General features: G+C 42.7%; 2 protein-coding genes and 1 long non-coding RNA gene across 3 annotated transcripts; 1 reads left to right on the top strand and 2 right to left on the bottom strand.

The window, feature by feature from the left end:
* Window positions 1–2,956: 2,956 nt before the first annotated feature.
* LOC110488374 (triosephosphate isomerase A) lies at window positions 2,957–12,857 on the bottom strand. The gene is made up of 6 exons (XM_021560606.3): window positions 12,546–12,857; window positions 11,710–11,833; window positions 6,858–7,075; window positions 6,148–6,233; window positions 3,901–3,988; window positions 2,957–3,622 (listed from the first exon to the last, which is right to left on the bottom strand). Exons 1-6 carry the CDS (start codon window positions 12,655–12,657, stop codon window positions 3,504–3,506), a joined length of 747 nt encoding a protein of 248 aa, XP_021416281.1. The 5' UTR covers window positions 12,658–12,857; the 3' UTR covers window positions 2,957–3,503.
* Window positions 12,858–13,859: 1,002 nt separating this feature from the next.
* LOC149970278 (uncharacterized) lies at window positions 13,860–15,007 on the top strand. Its single transcript, XR_016493734.1, has 2 exons — window positions 13,860–13,990; window positions 14,073–15,007. It is a non-coding gene; the product is annotated as an uncharacterized LOC149970278 (long non-coding RNA).
* Window positions 15,008–15,653: 646 nt separating this feature from the next.
* Window positions 15,654–22,422, bottom strand: LOC110488373 (guanine nucleotide-binding protein G(I)/G(S)/G(T) subunit beta-3-like). The gene is made up of 8 exons (XM_036971691.2): window positions 22,154–22,422; window positions 19,687–19,792; window positions 19,165–19,310; window positions 18,705–18,768; window positions 18,281–18,437; window positions 17,792–18,060; window positions 17,230–17,446; window positions 15,654–16,775 (listed from the first exon to the last, which is right to left on the bottom strand). Exons 2-8 carry the CDS (start codon window positions 19,741–19,743, stop codon window positions 16,669–16,671), a joined length of 1,017 nt encoding a protein of 338 aa, XP_036827586.1. The 5' UTR covers window positions 19,744–19,792; window positions 22,154–22,422; the 3' UTR covers window positions 15,654–16,668.
* Window positions 22,423–23,571: the final 1,149 nt, after the last annotated feature.

Here is a 23,571-nt window from a genome sequence, read left to right as displayed (position 1 = left end):
CATTGGTGTCTTTTTTTGTTGATTAATATCAGTGTTGTACAAATCTAGATCAGTTTACCCTCCCCTAATCTTAATGTTACACAAAAATGACCCTAGATCAGCATATGGGGGCAATTTCTTCCTACATCATGTAAATGGAAAGGTTTGAATAGTGAGAAAAGTAAATGACTGAAATGTTAAAACCTTTTCTGGTACCACAACCAATGCACATACATCGCTGTGCTCTACTTGTAGTTCTCAATGTAAGACACTGGAGGGCAACAGAATGCTCCCACAGAATGCTCACACACAACTTTCCATGTAGTAGTCAAATAAATACACAGCAGATGACATACACTTAATGTAACACTATTTTGTGTTTGGCAAGTGAATTGATTATATCACATTTGTTAACTGCTTGTAAATCCAATGTTAATTTTCAGCAGCGGACGGTGGCAGAGTCCAGGATATTTTTTGTTGTTGAACAACCTTGAGCTCACTTCTACACCAAAAGAAAACGAAAAAGACTGAGGTAACTTTTTCTTAAAGGACATTCGATTCCAAAATGCATGAATCTTTGTATATGTTCTACTCCTTTTTAAACTTGAGGAAAGGTATAATTGTTGATCTCAATGGCATTGATCTCAATGGGATCACCAGACAATTCTATACTAACCTAAAAAAAAAAAAAGGATTTAGCCAGTGTATCTTAGCTAACTATTATACACAGTGTACAAAACGTTATGAACACCTGCTCTTTCCATGACAGACCGACCAGGCGAATCCAGGTAAAAGCTATGATCCCTTCAATCAGTGTAGACAAAGGGAAGGAGACAGGTTAAAGAAGGATTTTTATGCCTTGAGATATGGATTGTGTATGTGTGCAATTCCTGAAGGAGAATGGGGAAGAAAAAAAGACTTAAGGGCATTTAAAACAGGTTAGTGTAGAAGTTGCCAGGCGCACCGGTTTGTGTCAACAACTGCAATGCTGCTGGGTTTTCCCATGTGTATCAAGAATGGTCCACCACCTAAATAACATCCAGCCAACTCAACACGGTCCAGCATCCCTGTGGAATGCTTTCGACACCTTGTACAGTCCATGCCCATACGAATTGAGGCTGTTCTGAGGGCAAAAGGGGGGTGCAATGCCCTTAATGTTTTGTTCAGTCAGTGTATATCTATTGAAGGTATACTTCAGGATTTTGGCAAAACTACTCCCCTAGAGTCAGATACACTCCTGGATACAATTTTTATGTCTCTGCGTTCAGTATGAAGGAAGTTAAGCTGTGTTTACACAGGCAACCCAATTTGTATATTTTTCCACTCATTTGTCTTTTGAGCAACCCCATCAAATCTTTTCACACCAGATCCTTTTCAGAGCTGATCTGATTGGTCAAAAGATCAATTAGTTCAAAAAATATCAGACTTGCGCTCTTTGCATTCTCTCAACCAGCTTCACCTGGAATGCTTTCCCAACAGTCTTGGAGTTTCCACATATGCTGAGCACTTGTTGGCTGCTTTTTTCACTTTGCGGTCCAACTCATCCCAATCCATCTCAATTGGGTTGAGGTCGGGTGATTGTGGAGGCCAGGTCATCCGATGCACCTTTCCATCACTCTCTCTTGGTCAAATAGCCCTTACACATGTGTGAGGTGTGTTGGGTCATTGTCCTGTTGAAAAACAAATGATAATCCCACTAAGTGCAAGCCAGATGGGATGGCGTATCGCTGCAGAATGCTGTGGTAGCCATGCTGGTTAAGTGTGCCTTGAATTCTAAATAAATCAGTGTCACCAGCAAAGCTCCTCCTCCATGCTTCACAGTTGGAACCACACATGCGGAGATCTGTTCGCCTACTCCGCGTCTCGTGAAGACATCGGTTGGAATCAAACATCTCAAATTTAGACTCATCAGACCAAAGGATAGATTTCCTTCGGTCTAATGTCCATCCCTCATGTTTCTTGGCCCAATAAAGTATCTTATTATTGGTGTCCTTTAGTAGTGGTTTCTTTGCAGCAATTCAACCATTAAGGCCTGATTCACACAGCCTCCTCTGAACAAATGTTGAAATGTGTCTTACTTTAATTCTGTGAAGCATTTATTTGGACTGCAATTTCTAAGGCTGGTAACTCTAAAGAACTTATCCTTTGCAGCAGGGTCTTCCTTTCCTGTGGCGGTCCTCATGAGCCTATTGCATCATAGCACTTGGTTTTTGCGCCTGCCCTTGAAGACATTTTCAAAGTTCTTAAATCTTCCAGATTGACTGCCCTTCTCAAAGTCATGGACTGTTTTTCATTGCTTATTTGAGGTGTTCTTGCCATAATATGGACTTGGATCTTTTACCAAATAGGGCAATCTACCTTGTCACAACACACATGATTGGCTCAAATGGATTTGAGGAAAGAAATTCCACAAATGAATTTAAGGCACACCTGTTAATTCAAAGGCATTTCAGGTGACTACTGCATGAAGCTGGTTGAGAGAATGACAAGCATGTGCAAAGCTGTCTAAGGCAAAGGGTGGCTACTTTGAAGAATCTCAAATATTTTGATTTGTTTAACACTTTTGGTTACGACAGTTTTGATGTCTTCCATTATTCTACAATATAGACAATATTAATAAAGAAAAACCATTGGAGGTGTCCAAACTTGACTATAACTTGTAACCGATTTTAAAAGCTGTGCATCGCTGCTAAATGAATAGGGAAACCACTGAAATCATTATGTTTAATGGACAGAAGTGGAGGGTACATACAATAAGTTATACTTGAAAAGGTTCTAATGAAGGCCATTGATTAAACTATAAACTTGATGTTTCAACTTAACATATTTTTTAAATCGTTGAGCCTTTTCAGTCATTTTGAAAAGTTTTATCCAGCCTGCTTTGGGTGGGTGGATGGAAGGAGCCATATTTCTGCTAGAGTCATGCAGTAACCGGACACTTGCCGACTTTCAGAACCAACAGAAAGACAGACGCAAGTTCACAGCAGACTAAACCATTTATTCAAGTGGTCTTCAGCCTTGTGGGTCTGTCTTGACAGTCATTTGCTGGAAAACATTACTGACATGATTCAACCAATAGGAGAGAAAGGATGGACTAAACCAAGCGTGAGCATGACTGCTTCTAGTGACAATGGAACTTGTACAGCCACTAGCAAGCAATACACAAAGTACTGGTCCCCTTACAGTAATGACCACATATCCTATATGGAACATCATTAAGTGCAGTGCTTATTAATATATCAGGAATGTACATTTTTAGAATGCATGTAGTTAGGATCTTAAATCCAAAGAGACATTCCATAATAAAAGTCCCCACCCTCACACAGAATCTATCAACCAATAGAGACTGACATGTATTATCAATGTGGGACTTTTACTGTGGCCAGCCCCTAAACTATAGTGCATTTCAAAATGAGTCAAATCATCTTGTTAACACAAGCAGGTCATTCATTGTCACACAGAAACTCAGGGAAGAGATGCAGTCACAGGACACTACTAGCAGCAGGTTAGGTTGCTCGTGCGCTCTAGGCACGTGCATTGATGATGTCAACAAACTCAGGCTTGAGGGAGGCTCCGCCCACCAGGAAGCCATCCACATCGTTTTGGGAGCCCAGCTCTTTGCAGTTGGCCCCCGTCACGGAGCCTGGAGAAGGGAGGGACTTTGGTAAAAACACTCAAGTGCGCATGTAATACATACAATAATTTTATCAAAGGTTTAGGAGCACATTCATATTCTTCCAAAAGACACAAAAATAATGTTACTCATGCTGTAAGCTCCATTTGATGTCAGTAATGTGTGTTTTTGACCCCCCCCAACTATTCAGCCCAATACATATATGTTTAGATTTCCATTAGAAACAGTGGCTCTGGGGATTTTCTCGTTGCTATTAGCAGCCTGAGTTCAGTGTGGTCCCTACTGACCTCCATAGATAATGCGGACGGAGTCGGCCACGACCTCAGAGACATTGGCCCTCATCCACTCCCTCAGCTTCTCATGCACCTCCTGGGCCTGGGGCGAGACAAGTTCACACATAGTGTCTTGTACAGCCAACTTTGTGGGGGACACACAATTCAGTTCCACTAACCAATACTCTTTCCCTAATTCTAACCATAACCCTAAACTCCCTAGAAATCACACTTGACCTTGTGGGGACAAAAAAAAAGTCCCCAGTTGGTCAAATGTGTTTGATTTTAATTAAAAATGGTCAAAAATAAACAAATAGCTTCCTAGCAAGAGCAGTTTATCAAGCAGTTTTGCTAGGACTGTCTGGGAGATGTCCGAGTGGGGAGGGAAAAACTGAAAACTAGCTGTTATTGGCAGGGAGGTTTAGAACTCACTCTTATCCGTCTATCACCTAATTTACCACCTGGTGATGTCACCAGACAGGCCAAAACTCCATCCCACCAAGGGCTGAAATGTCAAACCACTCTTACACTAAAAGGGCATTATCATTTTCACAGTATAATTCCAACCTCCATCTGGAAATGTATATAAAAACAGGAAAAAATATATGTACTTTTTTTTTTAAATCACATGTGACTGCACTGGGCCTTCAAATAAATAAAAAACAGAAAATACACTCTTGCAGCAGAAACAAACTAGTGCTTAATATAACCACATTTAGCATAAACCACTAGGCTGTTTCTAACAATACAAAACAAAAAAACTGAAACAATGGAACTATCGTTGAAGATTTACTTAAAAACATAGTGAGCTACAAGACATGTTGTTTTGGCGCTGTACTCCAGGACTTTTGATTTGAAATCAACGACAATGAAGTTAAAGTGCAGACTGTCAGCTTTAATTTGCGGGTGATTTCAACCACAGGTGAACCGTTTAGAAATTACAGCACTTTTTGTACATGGTGCCCCATTTTAGGGGACCAAAAGTATTGGGCCAAATTCACTTAAGTGTATTAAAGTAGTCAAAAGTTAAGTATTTAGTTCCATATTCATAGCTTGCGTTGACTACAAATTTGTTGGATGAATTTGCTGAATTTGTGTTTCAGGTTATTTTGTTCCCAATAGATATGAATGGTAAGTAATGTATTGTCATTTTGGAGTCACTTTCATTGTAAATAAGAATAGAATGTTTATAAATACTTGTCATGTGGATTCTACCATGATTACGTATAGTCCTGAATAAATCTTGAATGATGAGTGAGAAAGTTAGCGTACAAATACCGTAGCATATCTTGGGAGTATGATATTTGTGCGTCTAACTTTCTCATTCACATAGAATTCCCCCCCACTGCTCCATAGTCAAATGGCGGCGAGCTTTACATCACTCCAGCCGATGCCTGGCATTACGCATGGTGAGATTGCATGGCTGGCTGTGTGCTCGATTTTATACACCTGTCAGCAACATCTGTGGCTGGAAATAGCCAAATCCACTGATTTGAAGGGGTGTCCACCAGTGGAGGCTGCTGAGGGGAGGACCACTCATAGTAGATGGCTAGAATGGAGTCAATCGAGTGGTATCAACCACATGGAAACCACGTGTCTGATACCACTCCATTCCAGACATTATTCCATTCCGTCCTCCCTCAGCAGCCTCCACTAGTGTCCACATACTTGTGTACAGCCAACAAGTTTCTAGAGTCACAAGCTTGATGCAAATCATTGTGCGCTAGGAATATGGGACTAAATACAAAAAAAAGTTTGACTCATAACACACAAGTGAATTTGGGGGGGGGGGGACGACGACACACTACCTACAAAAAGTGTCATAATTTCTAAACGGTCACATATGGATGAAAATACCCTCAAGCTAAAGCTGGCAGTCTGCACTTTAACCTCAGTCATTGTAGCATCTCCCTAACAACAGTGATAACCGTTTGTGTGAATGCAGTGGACTGTGAGCCCAGCATGCACAGTGCTCGTTTCTGGTGAGCATACTGCAGGCCTAAACATGCGGGGGTCTATAAAGATTGGATGGAAGTGGGCCATCCCGAGAAGCCAACAGGTGTCTTTCACGTAACAGAATCCCGCTCACTGCAGTCATGTACAGACAACACTTTCCGAACTTAAAAAAAAAAAATGAAATGCATGCGATTAAGAAAACCAATATTCATTTCCCACAGATCTGTGTGTAACTTACAAAAAATATAGTAAAGTATGCATGTTGTAGGTAAGTAAATATTGTTATAAAACGGCAATGAGTCGTACCTGTTCGGGTGAGGCTGTCTTGCCAGTACCGATAGCCCACACCGGCTCGTAAGCCAGCACCACTTTGCTCCAGTCCTTCACGTTGTCTACAACAACAACTTTACATCAATATAATGGACGGCACTGTATGTAGATCATAAGTTATGTTTGGCCTACCACTAAATGCCTTAAGATGTATAATACAACATGTGGTACGTAGACTAATGGAATGGACCCCAGAGTTAGTTATTTTAGGTCTCGGGCAAAGTTCTGAGAAAGTGTGATGTTATTGTTTGTTGAAATGTATGTAAAATCGTAAGTTGTCTATTGTTTTTGTCTATGTATGTTTGTGTCAAAAAAAATACAAAAAAAGTAACATTTTCAACTTAAACCAAAATAATGGCTAAAATATTTTTGGAAGGAGTGAAACAGAGCAGGTAGAATATATAAAATTAAGATTTCATGGACATTTTTAGTTAACTTTCCCAAAGAGTTATTCAGGAGAGAAAATAAAGGATCTAAATGTTTACACTAGTCATTTAGCAGAGACTCTTATCCAAAGCAACTTACAGTAGTGGGTGCATACATTTCCTACTTGTCCCCTGTGGGAATCGAACCACAACCCTGGTGTTGCAAGGGTTCAACGCTTGCATGATGAGAACGCTTTAGATGAGCAGACTAATACATTCCTGTGATACACAGCGAACATGGGGTTTGAACCTAGCGGTTACCTGCGATGGCCTGGGTCTGGGCGTACACCACCTCCTCTGTGGTTCCAGCCTCTCTCTCCTCCAGCTTCTCTCCGATGCAGGCGATCACCCCCAGGCCACTCTCCAGGGCGTGGGCCACCTTCTGACCAATCAGCTCGTCACTCTCCCCGAACACGTGGCGCCTCTCCGAGTGGCCCAGAATCACCCACTCCACACCACAGTCCTTGATCATCACAGGGCTGAGGGAGAGAGAAAGAGGGAGAGGGATTAGCAATACATCCACTAAATAGTAGATTTAATTGAATGTATGTCAGATTATTCTGGCACTTCTCACAGAAACTTCATTAGGAGGAAAGATGTTAAAAATCATTTTCACATTTGTATCAAACTTCCAGAGTGGGCTCTGCTAATTCTGAAGGTATGATACATTTTATGAGCACCAGCAACTCAGTGAATGGGAAAATGGATTCAAAGGGTATCTGGATAACCAGCCAAATAGGAAAGTAGCCAGCCAGGCCTCCCCGGGCCACAACCTATATTTCGGTGGCCTCTGGTACAGTCTAATGTCTTGATTCCACCCGAAATACACAGCAAAATGATACCCCAACCAAAAGCCATGGATTACAGGCAGCATCCGCACTGAGCTAAAGGCTAGAGCTGCCGCTTTCAAGGAACGGGACTTTAACCCGGAAGCTTATAAGAAATCCCTCTATGTCCTCTGATGAACCATCAAACAGGCAAAGCGTCACAGGACTAAGACCGAATAGTACTATAACGGCTCTGACGCTCGTCGGATGTGGCAGGGCTTGCAAACCATTAGACTACAAGGGGAAGCACAGCCGAGAGCTGCCCAGTGACACGAGCCTACCAGACGTGCTAAACTACTTCTATGCTCGTGTCGAGGCAAATAACACTAAAACATGCATGAGAGCACCAGCTGTTACGGAAGACTGATCATGCTCTCCGCAGCCGATGTGAGTAAGCCCTTTAAAACAGGTCAACAGTCACAAGGCTGCAGGGCCGGACCAATTATCAGGACGTGTACTGCGAGCATGAACTGACCAACTGGCAAGTGTCTCCACTGACATTTTCAACCTCTCCCTGTCTGAGTCTGTAATTCCAACATGTTTTAAGCAGACCACCATAGTCCCTGTGCCCAAGAACACTAAGGTAACCTGCCTAAGCAACTACCAACCCGTAGCACTCACGTCTGTAGCTATGAAGTGCCTTGAAAGGCTGGTCATGGCTCACATCATACCATCATCCCAGAAACCCTAGACCCACTCCAATTTGCATACCAACACATGATGCACACTCCATTGAACTCCACACTTCCCTTTCGCACCTGGACAAAAAGGAACACCTATGTGAGAATGCTATTCAATGACTACAGCTCAGCGTTCAACACCAGAGCCCTCAAAGCTCATCAATAAGATAAGGACCCTGGGATTAAACACCTCCCTCTGCAACAGGATCCTGGACTTCCTGACGGGCTGCCCCCAGGTGGCAAGGGTAGGTAACAACACATCCACCAAGCTGATTCTCAACACAGGGGCCCGTGCTCAGTCCCCTCCTCTACTCCCTGTTCACTCATGACTGCACGGCCAGGCACAACTCCAACACCATCATTACATTTGCAGATAAGTGGTAGGCCCTGATCACCGACATCATTGAGACAGCCTATAGGAAGGAGGTCAGAGACCTGGCCGTGTGGTGCCAGGACAACAACCTCTCCCTCAACGTGATCAAGACAAACAAGATGATTGTGGACTATAGGAAAAAGAGGACCGAGCACGCCCCATTCTCATCGACGGGGCTGCAGTGGAGCAGGCTGAGAGCGTCAAGTTCCTTGGTGTCCACGTCACCAACAAACTAACATGGTCCAAGCACACCAAGACAGTCATGAGGGCACGACAAAACCTCAGCAGATTGAAAAGATTTGGCATGGGTCCTCAGATCCTCAAAAGGTTCTTCAGCTGCACCATCAAGCGCATCCTGACTGGTTACATCACTGCCTGGTATGGCAACTGCTCGGCCTCTGACCGTAAGGCACTACAGAGAGTGGGGGCTAAGATTCCTGGGGCTAAGATTCCTGACATCCAGGACCTCTACACCAGGCAGTGTCAGAGGAAGGCCCTACAAATTGTGAAAGACTCCTGCCACCCTAGTCAGACTGTTCTCTCTGCTACCGCATGGCAAGCAGTACCGGAGCGCCAAGTCTTGGTTCAAGAGGCTTCTACCCCCAAGCCATAAGACTCCTGAACATGTAGTCAAATGGCTACCCAGACTATTTGCAGTGCACCCCTCACCCCCTCTTTACACCACTGCTACTCTGTCATCAATGCATAGTCACCTTAATAGCTGTACACACTACCGCAAACAGGTTCCCCCGCACATTTACTGATTTTGTATCAGTAACCCCAGTATAGTCTCGCTGTTATTTCACTGCTGCTCTTTAATACTTGTTACTTTTATCACTTATTCTTATCTGTATTTTTTAAACTGCATTGTTGGTTAGGGGCTCGTAAATAAGCAACGGGTGTAAGATTTACACCCGTTGTATTCAGCACAGGTGACTAATACAATTTGATTTGAATAATTATTAAATTTACCTCCCAAATTGTAAAAATGACTTTACAATTTAAATGACTGAAATTGTTTGAAGAATTCAGTGTATTGTTAGTTGTTTTGGATATCGTCTAGTCCTAGGCCTACACTGAGTGTATAAAACATTATGAACAAATTATGTCAAATCCACTTCAAATCAGTGTAGATCAAGGGGAGGAGACAGGTTAAATAAGGAATTTTTAAGCCTTGAGAAAATTGAGACTGTGCCATTCAGAGGGTGAATAGGCAAGACAAAATATTTAAGTGCTTTTGAACAGGGTATGGTAGTAGGTGCACCAGTTTGTCTCAACTGCAACGTTGATGGGGTTTTCCACACTCAGTTTCCCCGTGTGTAACAACCACAGGACATCCAGCCAACTTGACACAACTGTGGGAAGCATTGGAGTCAACATGGGTCAGCATCCCTGTGGAACGCTTTCAACACCTTGTAGAGTTCATGCCCGACAAATTGATGGTGTTCTGAGGGCAAAAGGGGGGACAACATTAGGAAGGTGTTCTTAATGTTTTGTAAGCTCAATGTATAAGATCAGGACTATGTTCTATGTGAAAGAACATTAATTAAACTCGTCTTCTTTAGAGATTAAAGTAATTCAGTTTTACTGCAAGATATGAACTGCCACGATGTTTGTTCAAATTGCGCATTTTATTTAAAAAAATAGCCCACATCTTGGAAAAATAAATCGAAGTTGACTACTATATGAAAGTCAAAAGAAAATAAATGAATGTGCCAGAAAACAAAAGGCTAAGTGGATTTTGACTCATCTTTACAACATGTTAAAACATGGGACATGCGAATTCAGGGCTCTAAAGCTGACATTGTGTACAAGGAGCACAATAAGCAGCACACAAAACTGCAGGAGTATAATGAAAGTATTTGAGAAAGCATTATGATAAGAAATGACTAAAAGTTATTTGGATTGTTCCATGCTCAATAAAGTACAAATGTACACGCAAATATATTAGTCACATGGGTGCAAGTGTACACCCGCAGCCCGCAATTCGGGGCAGGAATGATCCCCCTCGAGCAACCCATTGGTTCCTTCAAGCCTGCTGTGTACTGGATAAAACAGTGCCTGACAGCTGGACGAAGGACAGTCTACTGGTCGTCCCGCCTAACGCTTCGAACACACCGACTGCGTCATTGCATCACTGCTGCATAACATTTTGCGCAGCTAGGCAACTAACGCTGGAACAGTATGCGGGAGGCTGGGGCGACAGTGTGCTAGCAAGCTAGTTAGCGACACTGTGCTAGCTTGCTAGTTCTCCAGCTAGAACAGTGTCGCCCCCTCCTGCACAAGGACAGGTCTACTAGTCGACCCCGCTAGCACAGCAGTTAACGTTTGTTAGCGACAGTGTCGCTCCCGTGTACCGGACTAGCTGGCTCCGCTAGTACAGTGTCCTTGGCTCCCGCCTGCCAAACACCTGCCGTCGTTAACAGAACTGGGGGAAACAGTGTCCGACAGGCAGGGGCTGTCTACCAGTGTACGGCTAGCTAGTTACCGTTCACATCCTCTGTGGGGTTTATTGGCGGCTGGCATCAACGTTATTGTGCATTAACGTCACCTACTGTACTAGAGCGCCCCGCCTCCCCCAACTTAAAAATGCACCAATAGAAGTATAAAGAAGAGTTCCTGCAGATGTAGGAATACCCACATTCAGGAACGCCATGTTCAACAATGGTGGGATTCACATGTCTGAGAGATGATATTCTCCGAAATTCCTTTGCTAGCAGCAGCTGAGCAAACTCAAATCTCAACAACCTGGTGTAGTCGGCTGTTCATCCGAGGCTAGTGGAAAACACTGGGCTGTGAATGGTTTATGACCTGCAATATTACATTTCTATGTATAAAACGTGTCAAATCAGAGCCCACTGACATTTGACGTGTTTGAATGGTATATTGTTAAACAATGTCTAAAAATAAACAAGGTAAAAAAAGGGTTGTTTTGAGATTTAATTCAGAATCTAGACATGCTACATATTTGAGAACACTATAAAGAGTATAATGACACCAAGACGTCCGTATTATGTACAGTTCACAGACCATAGGTCTAAAAAGGGCCTAACATTACCAATTTCATCATTTTTTTTTCTCAAAAATGGTTTGATACACAAATGTAAAAAAGCATGTTAAACATCCATCCTCCCAGTGAAGTTCCTAAATCACCCAATAAGGAGTCCATCTTAAACCAGTTCACAGATTCCGTCTCAAGGTGGAAGACATGTCGTCATATGGAGGAGCCTTACCTGATCTCGCCTGTGAAGGCCCCCTTGGCAACTTTGTAGCAGTTCTGTGCGGCGACGCCGATCCTGGCATCCAGGTTCGAGCGGGCAAAGTCAAGGTAGACAGTGGGAGCACCACACACCACCTCTGAGTATGAGAGAGGGAGGTAGAGAGAGGAGACATTCAATTGAACAGTTGTCCATATAATCATAGTCTTTTGTTTGGCACGCTATTGTCAATCTTGAGTAAGGACATGCACCTGATAACTCATATAACTAAGCCTAGACTACCTGGCCTGTACGCAAATGTAGGCTTATAAATGTGCCCATTTGGGAATCAGTTGGTGAATTAAGACAATCTGAAATTCTGTGGAGCTTCTCAACGTCTCAAGTCTGTTTTTACATCCATTGAGAATGACAGTTCCTCAACGTAGCCGATTTGAAATACCTTTTCAGCGCCATCCCTTTCGAGCATAGCTCTCACTAACAGCCCAGGTCCGTGCTATCCAGAATCATTGGGACGTCCCTACCCCATTGAAGTTCAAATTTAAAATGGTTGAGGTGACGATTAAAATGTAGGGTTAGGTATAGGTTATGGTAAGGGTTAAGGACGTCCCAAGGATTCCACATAGCGGTCAAAAGATACGTCACGTGACTTCAATGTCACAGTGTTATTCTCGTGTCGTTTGACGCAATCATCAGCATCATTCTTCTGTTTAGTGATAGAAAAATATATACATTTACTAGTTTCATGTTAACATGTGTTTATATATGTATTGGTATCAATAAGAATGTAGTGTCAACGTATTAGGGCACATTTTAGACTGAAGATATTGAGACAAAAATCGAATGCCGGTTACCGGTTTCATCGTTGAGGCTTGCAGTGTTCAGGGTCGTTATAAGGTCGCCCAGGCTCTTCTTGTCACCGTTCATCTTCCAGTTTCCTCCTACGAAAAATGTTCTAGAAGACATGATGGCTGGGTGTTGGACGATACCGGAAAACCGACGACACGGGCCTAGGATGTGATGCGCTCGCAACAAACAGTGGGTAAGCAGAGGCAGTCTTCTCCCCGTTTTTCTTTAAGCTTCTTCTTCTTCGGTGGGGTTTAACGGCAGTTGGCAACCAATATAATGCTACATTACCGCCACCAACTGGACCGGGGAACAAATCCATTCTACTTTGTGATATAAAAAAAATAATTACACTGCCAACCACTGTATTAACCCTACACTCATAAAAAGACACTCCCCCCATTCCACTAATGTAACCCTATCTAATCATTTACCAGGCAAATGGCCTGGGAGGAGGGGACAATACCATTCAACACCCCCTGTAACTCTTCACATTAAAATCTCCTAATTCCAAGTACTTCTCTGCAGCTGCCACCACAACACCTGTTTTCTGTGACTTTACATTTCATACCTGCTGTACAGTTGATAACCATAGCAATGAACACTAAAAAGACAACCTTACTGAAGCACATTTCATTTGAAGGCCTATTACTTTGTACTGGCAACATTCTGCAACTCACCGGGAGCCTCTTAGGATCCCTCACCATTGACCCATCTTCCTCAATTTTCTTCACTGCCGCAGCATCTGACACCTTTTCCCCACAACTTTCACCCTGGCAACCTCAACCTGCTTCTCTCGCACCAGACACTTCTGACCCCCAGCAACATGGGCATCCCTACAGTTTACACACGCACACACACACACACACACACACACACACACACACAGACACACACACACACACACACACACACACACACACACACACACACACACACACACACACACACACACACACACACACACACACACACACACACACACACACACACACACACACACACACACACCACCTTGTATCTAATCTACCACCCCTTTGCAGGTAGCCTAGTGGTTAGAGCATTGGGCTAGTAACCAAAAGGTTGCTGCATTGAATCCCAGAGCTGCGAAGGTAAAAATCTGACGTTCTTCCCCTGAGCAAGGCAGTTAATCCACTGTTCCCTGGGCGCTGAAGACATGGATGTCGATTAAGGCAGCCCCCTGCACCTATCTGATTCAGAGGGGTTGGATTAAATGCGGAGGACACATTTCAGTTGAAGCCATTCAGTTGTACAACTTTCCCTTTCCCATTTGTCTCTTACAACAATAGTGAGGGGATTCAATTAAGCTGCCCCGGGTTGAACTGGACTATGGCCCATTATGTGACCAGGCGAAGCCAGTGAGGGAGGTGTGCCATGCTCAAATCAACCAGTAATCTGCATCCCCTGGTCATATTGTCAACAATGCAGCATGGTGTGTATCATTCAGAAACAGAAAGTTCCTCTGTCCAGTGTCTGTTCTTTTGCACATCTTAATCTTTTCTTTTTATTGCCAGGTCTGAGATATGGCTTTTTCTTTGCAACTCTGCCTAGAAGGTCAGCATCCCGGAGTCGCCTCTTCACTGTTGACGTTGAGACCGGTGTTTTGCGGGTACTATTTAATGAAGCTGTCAGTTGAGGACTTGTGAGGCGTCTGTTTCTCAAACTAGACACTGTAATGTACTTGTCCTCTTGCTCAGTTGTGCCCTGGGGCCTCCCACTCCTCTTTCTATTCTGGTTAGAGACCAATTGCGCTGTTCTGTGAAGGGAGTAGTACACAGTGTTGTACGAGATCTTCAGTTTCTTGGCAATTTCTCGCATGGAATAGCCTTAATTTCTCAGAACAAGAATAGACTGTTTCAGTTTCAGAAGAAAGGTCTTTGTTTCTGGCCATTTTCAGCCTGTAATCGAACCCACAAATGCTGATGCTCCAGATACTTAACTAGTCTAAACGGCAGTTTTATTGCTTCTTTAATCAGAACAACAGTTTTCAGCTCTGCTAACATAATTGCAAAAGGGTTTTCTAATGATCAATTAGCCTTTTAAAATGATAAACTTGGATTAGCTAACACAATGTGCCTTTGGAAAACAGGAGTGATGGTTGCTGATAATGGGCCTCTGTACGCCTATGTAGATATTCCATTAAAAAAAGTCAGCCGTTTCCAGCTACAATAGTAATTTACAACATTAACAATGTCTCCACTGTATTTCTGATCAATTTGATGTTATTTTAATGAAAAAAATAATAAAATAATCAAAAACAAGGACATTTATAAGTTACCCCAAACTTTTGAACGGTAGTGTATGTTCCAATTTTTAAACTAGTTTTCATTGGGAACTCAGACAAAGCGTTATTATCAAAAGCGATCACTTTTGCACATCAAAACACAGAATCCTACTCATTATTCAATGTGCTGAACCTACGTCAAATAAAATGATCTTGTGGATGTCATGAGTTGTCAGTTCTTATATCCTTCAAGCCGACTTCAACATCGGCCAGAGGCGGGGGCCATCTGGCTCACACCGCGTAGGCAACCTAGTTCCAAATCAACATTCAGCCAGTGCAAACCGCACCTACACAGGCGCCCAGGCGCCCCCCCCCCCCCCCACACACACACACACACAATGTGGTTTTAATCTACAAAATATTGGACTGGGATCCAATCTGGTAATAGCTTCAAAATATGTTTAACATTATCTTGTGGTTGTCATGAGTTGTCAGTCCTTATATCTAGAAAGGTGGTTACATTTTCACAGCCCCACTAAAACCAAAACGTGGTCGCTTATCAATGTTTCCACAGGTTGAGTAGTTATGTTAATGTTCTGTTTAAATTGTGTTTTATTATGAAGCATTGGAGTACGGCGTGTGAGCTTTTTTTTTTTTTTTTTTACATAAGACGACAAACACAAGGTGAATGAGCAAAACAAAAACCTCACAAACAAGAAAAGAAACAAACTGAAGTAAAGACACATAACTAAAACATTGAATAATGTCCTCCAGAAAGAGGTCTGTATATGAAATACAACTGTGTACATTAGCCTGGTCCAACTCTGTTCTAAATGGTGGACTGTCAAAGCACAAATACACAGACATGGTGTTAATGCAGTATTCTAGGTTTATTAGAAAGGTTTTTCAACGAACATAGCATGTTTACAGAGTTACTGCCGATGGGTAAAAGTGCTACAAAATGCAGTTGGGAGGGAATATATTGGTATCTGATATGTAACACCTCAATAACCTTTTTCCTGAACTAGGATTCAAGAATGCTGGACACTCAAAGTAGAGGGATAGACAAACTCGGATGTATGTGATTGAACATGGTTTCATTTTTGTTGGTGATTGGTGATGGCAGCCATTTTGGGGCAAAGACAGAGGGTGCTGCTGGTTAGCATGTATCATCATAGGCCCAAAATGGCATCATACATTGGATTTGTGTGACCAAACGGCACTGTACATCAACTCTGCACTCCAATAAATAATAAATTACCTAAATGTAAATAAATGTACATATCAACTTTCAGCTAATAAGTGTGGGCTTTATACATCAAAGATCTCAAAACAATAAAAATACATCTGTAATACTAAATCTTTATTTATGTTCATTATATTTCTGTATTTATTTCACATTTTTATTGTCAAAAATCTATATGTGCAATTGTCACTCTCACCTTAGATACAAGTAGAGCATATTTTCTTCATTAATTCATTTATGATTTCAAATAATCCTATTTTTTTTTATGTTTGTCGTTGTCTCGGTATTGATAGTCTTAACAATAACTTTAAAATTCTCATGTGTACACGTAGTGTGGCTGCATTTTGTTCTGCTGTCGATGTCATTTATACAGTATGTTCTATGAAGTCTCATTCACCACCTCTCACATTGCATACATAGATGAAAAGGAGGGGAGAGAGAGAAAAGGAAGAAATTATGTGAACTGGTACGACAAACATGCTCCGCCTGATATCTCCCCAATTCCAAAATGAGCATCCTTATTTCTCAGTGTTGTGTTTAACCCCTTCTCCTCTTCTCCTCTAGCTCCATCCACTCCCGCCCCCCCCCCCCCCCCTGTCTTCCCCTCTCTCTTTCCCAATGTCGCCTCTGGAGGACCAGCTCAGTTCCAGATCTTCAGGAAGCTATCCCAGGATCCTGTGCAGACACCCAATCCATCGTCTGGCACCCCAATGCAGCTCACTCTGTTGTCATGGCCAGACAGAACACCTGAGAGAGAGAGAAAGAGAGAGAGAGAGAGAGAGAGAGGGATGAGAGAAGAAGAGAATAGTCATCCACACTGATGCAAATGATGCAGTTCTAGTTTCTATTCCCTTTTTACCCGTGTTTCTTTGATTGACTGCCTCTCATCCAGACTTCTTTGACTATACACGTTCTCCCTTTCATTACCTGTGTTTAAACCACCCACTTATTTACATTTACATTTGAGCCATTTAGCAGATGCTCCTGTCAAGAGCAACTTACAGGAGCAATTAGGGTTACGTGCCTTGCACAAGGGCACATCGGCAGATTTTTCACTCATGCCATCTATCTCCTCTTCTGCCTCCCTCTCTTTACATTGACTGTTCTCTTTGTTTGTCTCTGTCTCTACTCACTCCTTTTCACCCCTCCCCTCAGTCTTCTCCCTTCTCTCTCACTGGTTTCACCTCACACTTTTACTCACCAACTTTCTCGGCCTTCAGAGAATCCCAGATGTTGCAGTTGAAGTTGTCGTAGCCGGCGAAGATGAGGCGTCCTGAGCTGGAGAGGGAGACTGACGTGACGCCAGCATTCAATGCAGCGTCCTGGTAGCCATTGACCTCTTGGTCAGCACGGAGGTCGTACATCTTGAGGGTGCAGTCATCGGAACCTGTGATAACTGCAGTGCCACTAGGGTAGAACTGGGGTATAAAGAAGGCCATTTCAGTATTTTAGTGTTTTGTTTTGACATGTATTGAACTTGAAGGTTAGTTTGCCCGGTGAGTTGACTGAGTTAGCAAAGTACAGACTCCTTGGAAAGATTTGGTGTTGTGAAGCTAAATTATGTTTAGATTTTGGGTCACACTACCCCCTGACTACTGAAGTCACGTGGGTAGTCTCAACCGGAGCTCGAAACTAGAATCTTGTACCTGCAACCCAACATCTTGACAAGGTCGATAGCTGTTGGGTTAAGGTCACTACAGTATATATATCATTCAGAGTCATTCTGACCAGGAAAAACCCTGGGGCGTGTCTTATGTGCTCACCGCAATGGCGTTAATGTCACTCGTGTGGCCGATGAAGGTCTGCTTGCAGCCGCCATCTCTTATGTCCCACAGCTTGGCGCTGGAGTCACACGCCCCTGAGATGAAAGTGTTCCGGTCCGGTGACAAGGCCAGGCACATACAGTCACCCACGTGGCTCTTGTAGATCACCTTCTGCTTGCCAGTCTCCAGATCCCACAGGCAACAAGTGGTGTCACCGGATGCTGTGAGGATCTCATTGTCGTTCAGGAAGCGGCTATGAGAAAGGTAGCCTGAGATGGAAGGAGAAAGATAGAGATGTTATTCTTTGTACTACTTATTTCCTACGTATTTGGATCTCATCCAATTTATGAACACGCTTTTAATGAATTCTCTCGTAGTTGGTCACGGAGTTGACCATAACCCAGTTGGTCACGGAGTTGACCGTAAACCCAGTTGGTATCGGAGTTGACGATAACTCGGATGAAGCATACATTGTACTACGATACCCACCTTCATGTGCGTCCAGCTCCCTGAGGGTCTTTGGGCTGGCACCCTTGATATTGGCAATGGTGCACATGTTATCCAGACCTCCGCTGGCCACCAGATTGCCAGAAGGGGCCATGGAGCAACTCATTACCCAGGAGGACTTGAGGGGGACGGCATATACCTGGAGGGCAGGGAGAAGAATGCTTAACCACTCACTTTCTAGTTCGCTTTGTCTCAAGGTTAGAAGACTTAAAATTCGTAGTGTGTAGTCAAAGTCAAGACAATCTAAAAGAAAAGTGGGTACTGCTTCTACACGTCGGTGGTTGAAGTAGGGATTTACTCCATACATTTGCAAACCAAGTAGAAAGTTCTCTATATAAATCCTATGCATTAAGAGGAAACTAGTTAGAGATGTGAAGATGATGAGTGATCAGTGATCACTCCTTACCTTGTTGCCGGTGTAGGTGTCCCAAATCAGAAGCTTGCCATCCTGTGAGGCACTGACCATGTGCCTGTTGGAGAGAAAAAGAAAGTTCAACAAGTCAGTGTATCAAATTCTGGGAACAGGATTTAGGCACGAGGTCCAGTATGAATCTGACTCAATACTTTGACAATGCAACATTTGAAACAATGAAAGCATTTTCATTGAACCCCATGACACCTGCATGCCATGGTGGACACATTAAACAATGGGACCTTTTGATATCAGAGTCCATTTGGTTTGAGTGGCGCATCAGACAACCCCTTGTATCGACCTTCTCTGTCTTGCTCAAGGTAGACCTTCTCTATGTTTTTCAATAGTCCCTATTCCACACTGGCTGGTGGTAGTGGTGGGGCGTCTATGGTGAGCTCGACTGTCCCTGGCGCCATCCCCATTCTCAGCTATCTGGACAAGAACACCTTCTCACCTGTTATCAGCAGACCAGTGCAAGCCGTAGATTTTGGCCAAGTGGCCCTTCAATGTCTTTCTGTTTTTCAGCTGAACACGTGGTGCAGCCGCCACACCAGATGCTAGAGTGGCCATGGTGGTGTCATTGACCGCCTTGCGGCCTGCCTATTGGCGGGAAAGGGATTCACAGGTAGGAGAGGAATAAGTTAAGAGTCAAATAGTTGTAGAAAAATAAGCATAGATTGTTTGGAGCAGAATGTTTTCCATACTTCTGTTGTATTTACATTTTTTCAGGAACCAGACACTGCTTACAATGTCTAAGTATAACTTTATCTCAATGCCAGTGCTGGTATGTGGAGGAAACTAAATGTAGGCTATATGTTATCAACTCTGTACATGCATTCTTGTGCATTATTGGTACTACAATTCCAAGTTATTTATCTGATTGTCTTTTTTTTGACTGGGGTGATAGTGAAGATTGTAACAAACAAAACAATGTGTCTTGTGGCAACCATTGACATGCTGTGATAACGAGACTCACTTCAATCTGGGCCTTCAGACCATCGGCCTCCTTTTTCAACGTGTCCATTTCACCCATGGCAACGGTTGATAGGGGCTGTTACCGCTGGAGAAAAAAAAGTAGCAGACTAGACGAAAAGGGAGAAAGAGAAAAGGAAAATAGTTTTATGTTTAGAACTTATTTGATTGCATACATATACAGATCAAGTCTTGGCAAAAATGCTGTCCTCGTTGTAAAATGTATGCAATGTAGAACTCAATCATGTAACTTAATTAAATAGAACTGAGAATTCATGTTCTCAAATATGTGCAGTAGATATACTGTATACGGTGGCCATCTGTTTGAGGAGAACGTAACTGGACTCATTGCTCCAGTAACTCCCCTATGGCCTCTGACCCCCTAAACTAAACCAATCAGGTGCTTTCGTCATTTAGTATGGTGCAAGAGCCTAGATTGGCCTTCTTGAGTACGGTACGAGGTATAATCCCACATCCACTGTGCTAGAAGTCTAATATGCAGAATTAGTGACATATCCAAGATCTACCTTCATGTATCCGAAGAACAAGGCAAATTACTGGCCATTGTATCTGTAACACAGACAGCCATTTTGTTTTTTATAGTTCTTTACGGAAGTGATGTCTGTCTTTCAAGAGTACTTTCCATTTTTACTTAGAAGGCCTCATTTAACTTTACAACTATACTTTATTACTTATATTTGACTATTTATTGCTTATTATTTTGTGTTACAATTAAAACAAGTTTAAGACACAATTTAGCATGAACCTTTTTTTCTCCCCCCTCACTCTGATTTTCAATGCCTTTTAAGAGAGAATATTTCATGATCAAGAGGGAATTAGGGGTTAGCTGTGTGTGGCCCTAATACTCTTTAATTGGATGCTGACGTTTTCATAATTGGCCAATTACCAACACACACCACTTTTGTAAACCGCTTAAAGGTTAACAACAAATCTCAAAAACGAATCCAACTACTACAGCACACATCCCTGCAAATACAGTATTAACAAAAGGTATTACTTTCACAGAAATAATTGTTCACACATAGGCTAAGCAAAGCATAGGCTAAGCATGTTCAGTAGGTGGTTTGACCTATGATTAGAGCCAGTGAGGCAGAGGGCGAGGAGGGGTGGGCACAACTTACTGGGCACAAACTGGTTGAATCAACATTGTTTCCATGTACTTTCAATGACAAAAAAAAAAATCAATGCGATGATGTTGAATCAATGTGGAGAAAGTCGTCAACATAAAGGAATTTCTGTATTTTCACCCAACTTTGAACTTAAATCCAATGACCCGGTTCAAATTCTTGTTGATTTCATGCTGAATTCACATTAGCTGACAACTCAATCAAATGTAAATCAAAACTAGACAAAATGACGTCTGTGCCAAGTGGGAATAGAGCTTTAAAGCCCCATCAGGGGATCTTAAAGGAGGCTTTTCCAGTCAAATCTCCTGTCATCCGATTACTGACTGCCCTTTACCACTGGATCAGAAAGGGGGAACAAGAGATGGTAGAAGAGAGAAAGAGTGGAGAGAGGGGACAAGACTAGGCAAGGATATAGGCCTATCAGGTAGAAATGTGAGTTTTTTTTATGGAGTCTTCTTCTTCAGTTTCCTGTTTGGTTATTTCCTTTGAAATGATCTTTGCACAAATGCACAGAATGGCCTCTATTCCTGTTTGTCTAGATAGAATAACTCTAGACATGCACCATTCTATTAGCATGGCTGCAGAATTCAGGAAGACTTCAATGCACAAACTCAATACATGTGAGACAATACATGTGCGAAAAGTGAGATCGAAGTTATGCACAAGCTCTGCAGTTTGCTGCTTTCACTCTGGGATTTTGTTTTGGTGTTGTTCCTCTTCTTACTGGATCTCCAGAATCAATGAGGGAGGATTTGCAACCTTCGTGATAATGCTGATAATGTCTTTGTATGCTGTTGTTACCTAATAAATGAAACGGATTCTGAGAAGAAAAGCACTCAATTCTGTCACCGTCACTCCCTACTGGTGACAGCCATTTCAACCCGACCTACCAGTTCTCTCTCTCGCTCTCTGTCTCTGTCTCTGTCTCTGTCTCTGTCTCTCTCTCTCTCTGTTGCTCTCTCTCTCACTTGCAAAGACAGCAGTCAACATGTTTTCCATGGACTACAGTGCACTTGTTGCATGCCATTAGAATTCATCCTCTGGTGGAAATGAGCACATCTGAGAACTCCATTTATTACTTCTTGTAATTGACCGACAATTGAGTAGTTTATTTCGCTCATATTCAATCCATTGGACCGGGCTGCAAATCAGATGAAGTTCCAGTCTTTCAACTGTGAAATATTATCATGGATGGGAATACTGAGCTAGGTAATGGGATAGTGTCCATGATGATCTGGGTCCGTGTTCGTGATCATCAGAGAAGTCAATGTCGTTCCATGTAGTTCCACGTATGTGCTACCAAAGTGACCCAAAATCACTCACCTTTCCAAACAAAACGCAGTCCTTCCTCTTTTTGGGCTTTTCTGCCTCAGTAGCCCTTTGAAGCAGCTTTTTATGTTCCACAATACTCAAGTCAGCCCTGCTTTCCTTCTTTCTATCTCTCTTTCCTCTTACGCTTTCACCCACAGACTGGCTGCAGGCAACCTGTGAAAACTCTCTCTTTCTCTCTCCCGTCCTCCTGTGAGGAACAGATGAGGATTGAAGGGGATGAAGGAGATCAGGGATGAAGGGATAAGCCCGAAGATGGAAATAGAGAGAGGGAAGGAGAGAGAGAGAGCATGGCAAGAGGAGATGGGTAAACCGATTGGAGGAGAAAATCAGGTTATGGGGTCAAAAGACAAGAGCAGGTAAAGAGAGAAGGGGGGATGAAGGGAGAGAGGGACAGGTGAAGGTGTAAATGTGAGAATAAGATTAAGTAGAGAGATGCGGAGGGGTTTGAGATATGATCCCGTTGAGAGATTCTGAGGGGTATAGAGCGGCATTGCTAGTGAGAACCCACCATTTGTTACATCACATCAATGGCTACGACATAAAGCTGGTAGAGAAACACATTTGATGTCTTCCACATTCAGTTCCACATCATTCGACAGTATAATAGTGTTAATGTCTATGAGGAGAGGGTATTTGATTTTGCTGACCTGGAGTGGCTCAGAAAACTTTTCCAGCCAATTGCATGGAAGGCCTACCAATTAGAGCAGTCCAACCAGTAAACAAATTGACAACCGAATTTCAGCATGCTTATAGGGAAGGACACTCAACAAGTACAGCACTTACACAAACGACTGATGATTGGCTGAGAGAAATTTATGATAAAATGATTGTGTGGGCTGTCTTGCTAGACTTCAGTGCAGCTTTTGACATTATCGATCATAGTCTGCTGCTGGAAAAATGTATGTGTTATGGCTTTACACCCCCTGCTATAATGTGGATAAAGAGTTACTACACATAGGGTGTTCTTTAATGGAAGCCTCTCAAATATAATCCAGTTAGAATCAAGAATTCCCCAGGGTAGCTGTTTAGGCCCCTTGCTTTTTCAATTTTTACTAACAACATCTCACCACTTTACACGTCAGCTACTACAGCAACTGTAATGACTGCAGCGCTCAACAAAGAGCTGCAGTTATTTTCAGAGTGGGTGGCAAGGAATAAGTTAGCCCTAAATATTTCTAAAACTAAAATAATTGTATTTGGAACAAAACACTCAAACAAAACACTCACTAAACCCTAAACCTCAACTAAAACTTGGAATAAATAATGTGGAAATTGAGTAAGTGGAGATGACTAAACTGCTTGGAGTAAACCTAGATTGTAAACTGTCATGGTCAAAACATATTGATGCAGTAGTAGCTAAGATGGGGTGCAGTCTGTCTATGATAAAGCGATGCTCTGCCTTCTTAACA

This window comes from Oncorhynchus mykiss, chromosome 30, assembly GCF_057628025.1.
Source record: "Oncorhynchus mykiss isolate SJ-2025 chromosome 30, ASM5762802v1, whole genome shotgun sequence".
In the NCBI taxonomy this organism is placed as follows: Eukaryota; Metazoa; Chordata; class Actinopteri; order Salmoniformes; family Salmonidae; genus Oncorhynchus; species Oncorhynchus mykiss.
This window is presented reverse-complemented; position numbering and strand designations above follow the sequence as displayed.